At 31.9% G+C, this 6301-nt stretch overlaps 1 protein-coding gene across 1 annotated transcript; it reads left to right on the forward strand.

Annotated features, from left to right (window-relative positions):
* The first annotated feature begins 3036 nt into the window (after window positions 1-3036).
* On the forward strand, window positions 3037-5175 carry LOC144551809 (pectinesterase QRT1-like). The gene is made up of 5 exons (XM_078299920.1): window positions 3037-3326; window positions 3676-3865; window positions 3992-4198; window positions 4592-4827; window positions 5000-5175. Exons 1-5 carry the CDS (start codon window positions 3037-3039, stop codon window positions 5145-5147), a joined length of 1071 nt encoding a protein of 356 aa, XP_078156046.1. The 3' UTR covers window positions 5148-5175.
* Window positions 5176-6301: the final 1126 nt, after the last annotated feature.

The following is a 6301-nucleotide window of genomic DNA, read 5'->3' on the forward strand; positions in this document are numbered from 1 at the left end:
AATGTTTTTTTTACTCAATAATTCAAACTTTTATCTGAGATATGAAGTGCATATAACTTTACTAGAACTAAATAATTATTTCAAAGAGTCAAATAAAGCCATGTTCAAGGGGAAATGGCTAAGTTCTTAGTTAAAAAAAATATTTAATTGAATTAGAAAAGTGTTTATATCTCTCCTCCTTATTAAGAAGTTTAATGTCTAGATCCTGCAAGAGTTCTGATTTACTGTTTTTTTTTTCAGAATGATGCTCAGCCGTTGAATTTCCAAATCGCACATAGATGAATTTTCCAAATTATGAGCTTCAACACTTAAGTATGCATTGGTCACGCCACATATGATCCCAGTGTCCGTAGACCGCGCACCGCACCCGTGGACCGCGCCTCTGAACCACTCATGGCACCTACGGACCGAGCCTGTGCACCGCACACCCTTTTTCTTTTTCTTTTTTTTGCTGAAGGCAGGATTTGAACCCAGTTGGGTTCTGTTGATGCCAAAATTTTTACCACTACACTAGAGTTCACATGTGTTATCTTGTAGATAAATATAGTATTTAACTATTTTTCTCTACAAATTTGATTTAAATGATCTCTCCTCCTTATTAAGGAGCTTAATGTATTCTACTACATAATTTGCTCTTGTTGCTGTGCACGGGCACGATTACTAGTATATATATATATATATATACTAGTATCATACCCGTGCGTTGCAACAGAGACATATTATAAGAAACTAATATGTCATTGAAAATAATAGTTATCTAAAAATTAAAACACATCTTAATAGAAAATTTATATGGTTATGTATTTTTAATTAACTTTAATCGTAATCTCTGATAACAATTTGATGATGTAATGATTTTTTATTTTTAAGTTCCAATGATATCAAACAATAGATCGATTCGAATCTAATATCAAATATCATACAACAATTCAATATCAACATATAATATGATATCAAAAAACATAAATAAAAAGTGTTATCGTGTGTATGTATAGGATATACACACACACACGCACATATTATAAGAAAAATATATATTTACACACACGTTCCAATTTATATTTTTCTTTGTTTCTAATTTAGAACACACACACACACATTGATATATTCTATATCAGAAATATATTCTAAATTGCCCACACCAATATGTATAGAAACAAAGAAAGAGAAATAAGGAAATAAAAAAAATGATTTCCATTGTGATCCGTATAAAAACGAAGAAGTAAGGAAACAATAAATAAGAAAATGGAAGGTGGAGTCTTCTCAATTGAAGAGGAGAAATATGGAAAAAAAAAAAAAAAAGGAAACAGATAAATATATCGCTAAATTTCAGAATTTATTCAATTTTAATTGTAACGTATCGTGTGGCAGCATATGTGGCAGGTATGTTTTTAACTAAATTTAGACTTCTATACATAAAACAGATGCATTTAATCAAAAGAAGACAAAATATATAATTGGAGAGCTGAGATCAAATCCGAAGTTTCATCTCTCAATCGTAGCCGTTGGCGGATCGGACATCCAACGTGCTTAATAATAGAATAGAGATATCCTATAATGGGCGTGCATGATTCTGCTAGACAAACAAAGGAATACTAAAATTAAAAGGTGTTAATATTATGGGTTATATTTAGGTGCTGATACTACTACAATAAATTTTTATATTAACAGAACATTATCCAAAAATTACCTTTCTCTGTTTCTCAACTAAGAACCTTTGGGAAAAACACTGTCTAAACTAAGATTAGTAATTGTTAAATAGGAGAAGGGAGAAATTATGATTAATGGAGAGAAAAAGAGGGGTAAACATTTTGACAGAGCAATTTTAATTCATGCAATGTATGAGTTATATGCAGTGTTGTTTTGACTCTATTATTTATGCAGTGCATTAATTAAAACTGCTCAGAGCTAAATATTGAGTCAACGAAAAGTGTGCCTAGTAAAAAATAAAAATAAAGAAAAAAAATAAAAAAACATCGAATCATCACTTTAATTCTATGAGAAAAAGAAACCTAATTATGCCCTAATTGAGCATATATAAATGAAATATAATAAAAATAAAATAAGAATAATAATAACTTTGAGTCCATATACAATATTAAATCAAGTACGGTGGATAAAATAGGCATAAGCTCAATATAACACATATAACACAATATATTAAGAAATGTTAAAAATAATCATTCATGCAACGTATGAGTTATATGCAGCATTGTTTCTGACTCTATTATTTATGCAGTGCATTAATTAAAATTGCTCATAGATAAATATTGAGTCAACGAAGAGTGTGCTTAGTAAAAAATAGAAATAAAGCAAAAAAAAAAAATCATCCAATCATCACTTTAATTTTATGGGAAAAAAAACCTAATTGAGCATATAAAAATAAAATAAATAATAAGAATAACTCTGAGTCCATATACAATATTAAATCAGGTAGGGTTGATAAAATAGGCATAAGCTCAATATAACACTTATAACAATACAATATATTAAGAAATGATAAAAATAATCATTCATGCAACGTATGAGTTATATGCAGTGTTGTTTTTTACTCTACTATTTATGCAGTGCATTAATTAAAACTGCTCAGAGCTAAATATTGAGTCAATGAAGAGTGTGCTTAGTAAAAAATAGAAATAAAGCAAAAAAAAAAAAAAAAAAACAACATTGAATCTTCACTTTAATTCTATGGGAAAAAAAACCTATTATGACCTCACAGAGTATATAAAAATAAAATATAATAAAAATAAAATAACTAATAAGAATAACTCTGAGTCGATAGACAATATTAAATCAAGTAGGGTTGATAAAAATAGGTATAAGCTCAATATAAAATAGACATAAGCTCAATATAAAAATTAAATCATTGTGTAAATAGCCAAGCAAGTCAAATTTATCATGTGCTGGATGGTTATATATAACTTTTCGCATCTCCGACCTTCAAAAAAAAAAAAAAAAACTTTTTGCATCTCCATTCATTGTGTTTCTCTAATATTTTATAAATCTTAGTTGTGCTTCTTAGTGCTTCTTACAATCATGGCCGTGATTTTTCACATAATACTTGCGCTTCTTACAATTTTGGCGACCATACAAACCAGTTCCTCTTTTGTAAAGGAATATGGAGAGTTCATTACATGGAACGACTTTTCAATATCGAATTCAAATTATACGTCTAAAGCTGTAAACCAAGCTCAGCGTGGGAGCCGCATGATAGTTGTGTCACAAGATGGCCAGGGCAACTCAGAAACGGTGCAAGGCGCCATAGACATGGTGTCAGATGGTAATTCAGAGCGAATCAAGATCTTAATCTACCCGGGGATTTATAGGCAAGTTCCTTTAATATTAATCTGTTTTGAATTGTAAAAGCTTTTTAAAAGTTATTGATTTTTTTTCTGAGGAAAAATCTTTTTTATCAAGATTTTTTTTTTCATTTTCTTGATAAACGAGGTTATGTGCATCAAGTTTCTGATGTAATGTCTTTTATTTGATTTATGTATTTATTCGTTACTTTTTTTTCATTGTTATAATTTATCTTTACTTTTTATTATTGGAAAAGTCATGCTGAAATAAGACCAAATTAATTTCAAAGAAATAGTTGTTTATTAATTTCAATACGACATCAATTATTTTGTTATTCTTATTAATACTTATTTAATTGTTGATTAATTCATTCAGAGAAAAGGTGATCATACCCATAACAAAGCCTTACATTTCCTTGATTGGAACCGGACAAGGAGATACTAAAATCACATGGAACTCAAAAGCTTCTGATCTTGACTCGACCGGGAATCCCATTGGCACATATAACTCGGCCACTTTTGCAGTAGAAGCAGATTATTTTTGTGCAAAAGAGATTGTATTTGAGGTAATTCTATAATTTGTCTTATGATGATGATGTTTCACCAAGAAGGATACTTTCTATGCTAAATAAGGCCAAGAGAATAATATTTTTGTTTGTTAAACTAACATAGTTAACTTATTTATGGGTTAGAACTCTGCTCCAGTGGCAGTGCCGGGAGCAGAAGGGGAGCAAGCAGTGGCACTGAGGCTGTCCGGAGACAAAGCTATGCTGTACCGGAGCAAAATTTTGGGGACTCAAGATACACTATTTGATAATCAAGGGAGGCACTATTTCTTTCGCTGTTTTATCCAGGGATCGATTGATTTTATCTTTGGCAATGCTAAGTCTCTCTATCAGGTATTGCTTCATTCTATAACATTTTTCTGATATGATGTACTGTTTATAGCTTTTCTTTATCTTTTTAGTTTTAATTCTATTATAATGCGGCTGTATCAGCTACTAAATATAGAATTATGTTATTGGTAATTTACCTGTCCAATTTCATAGAGTAGATTTAAATGCTAGTAGATGCATGTTATTCTGTTACAGTTACTGTATGGACCAGCCGTTACTGGTACAGTTAATTTCAGTATATCATAATTTCTCATGAAATGTTGGTTATTACCTGTAACTCTATGCATCCAGTAATACCTTACTGGTACTGATTGGTTGGCTTTGAATTCTTTCTGGTACATAATTAGCCTCAACCTTGAACAATATTATTTAACCTGAGATTTGAAATTAGTGTAGGAGTGCACATTGAATGTGGTGACCACAAGCTATGGTGTAGTGGCTGCTTCACAGAGAGATTCTCCTACGGAAGACACAGGTTTCTCTTTTGTAAAGAGTCGGATTTTGGGGTCAGGAATGAATTATCTTGCCCGTGCATGGGGGAGATATTCTAGAGTTGTCTATGCCTATTGTAGGATAGATGGCATTGTTAGACCTGATGGATGGAGTGACTGGAATGATGTCTCTAGAAGAAGGTATGAATGCATTATCTTTTGCCAAACAACATTCATTTGCTCAGATTTGTAAAAAACATGTCGAGTGTCTGATTAGGCCAATATCACAAACTATTTTTTTCTTATGAAATGATTCATTCTTTTAAGCCCTTTATACCAAAATAATGTATTTTTTTTTAATTATGTGGCACAGTACTGCATACTTTGGTGAGTATAGCTGCAGTGGGGCAGGTGCTGAGTTAGGGAACAGAGTAAGCTGGGCAAAATCCTTAACATATGAAGAGGCGCAACCTTTCATGAGTCAAGGTTACATCAACGGAAATGAGTGGCTCATGTTGTAGTGTTCCCCAACTTAGGCTGCCTTGTATATACGGTCCGAAATTTTTATTTATACCATAATTAAAAAAAATAAATTAAAACACCCTACAATATGGGGTATTCCATATTTACCCAGATCACTATGCTAATCTGCGGCCCATTTATTGGAGACTGCAGATTGGCTTAGAGGTTCTCCAAAAGCCCAAAAAATGCACTGTAATATTAAATATATTTAAGTTTTGAGGAAAAAGGAGAACAAGGCAATGGATGAGTCTGGTTACACACAAGCCGCTGGACAGAGGGATCAAGAAAGAGATGGTGTTAATAGACCTGAACATTGGGGCCTACTTGTTAGAGTCAAATATCTTCCTAACTCAAGTTGGGACCGTTCCTCGGCTTCGAATACACGGACTTCAGTAACTCCCTGACTGGTGGGCCTGACAGAGCGAACTGGAGAACATGAAGAAAGCAAAATAGATAAAAAAGGAAAGGCAACACTCAGCCTGGAGCCTTAGACAGTTACCACAATTTTGTATTGTTGATTTTCATTTTAGTGACAATTTCTCTTCATTTTTTTTTAAAATTAAGTTTTAACAGGAAAAGGGGTTTGCCTGTACATAGAGGTGTAGAAGAATGTAAGAGACTGTTGACTCATGAATAAAAAAAACAACTCTCTATTCTTTTTTCATCCTCATTTATATATATTTTTTATTGGCAAATTCTCATATAAATCACAGAAATTCCATTTTTAACAAACGGACCCATCAGTAGCAATCGTTGAGACTGCATGCACATCTCTTTTTAATTGAATTTGTGCTGATAATATCAGAATATGTTTACCTTTATAAAAATACCTGAATTTGCTGTATTTGTAGATACTTACATGACGCATCTAATTTCGGTTACAAACAATCGCCCAACCAATTTTTTATATTTTGAAAATAACATTGAATATTCCTTATACATGTATATGAACACCCAAAATTCTGCTTACTTGATATGACATGCTTTAATTTTTTATCTTTGCATCTGATTTTGAGCAGCTAGGCTAGAATGATTGGAAGGATTTGTTTGGCAAAAAAAAAAAGGCCTAATTAGCCTTTCCATTTTTCGTAATCCAACTTTTGTGTCTCAACAGCTTAGTAATAGCAGCAAGAATTGAAGCGTTACTTGTAAG

Source organism: Carex rostrata, chromosome 3, assembly GCF_964058835.1.
Source record: "Carex rostrata chromosome 3, lpCarRost1.2, whole genome shotgun sequence".
Lineage (NCBI taxonomy): Eukaryota > Viridiplantae > Streptophyta > Magnoliopsida > Poales > Cyperaceae > Carex > Carex rostrata.

Excerpts from the sequence above, each read along its gene's own strand:
- LOC144551809 (XM_078299920.1), top strand. The coding sequence starts at position 3,037 with ATGGCCGTGATTTTTCACATAATACTTGCGCTTCTTACAATTTTGGCG. Across the intron at positions 4,199-4,591 it reads ATGCTAAGTCTCTCTATCAG|GAGTGCACATTGAATGTGGT; the intron begins GTATTGCTTCAT and ends AAATTAGTGTAG. Across the intron at positions 4,828-4,999 it reads AATGATGTCTCTAGAAGAAG|TACTGCATACTTTGGTGAGT; the intron begins GTATGAATGCAT and ends TATGTGGCACAG.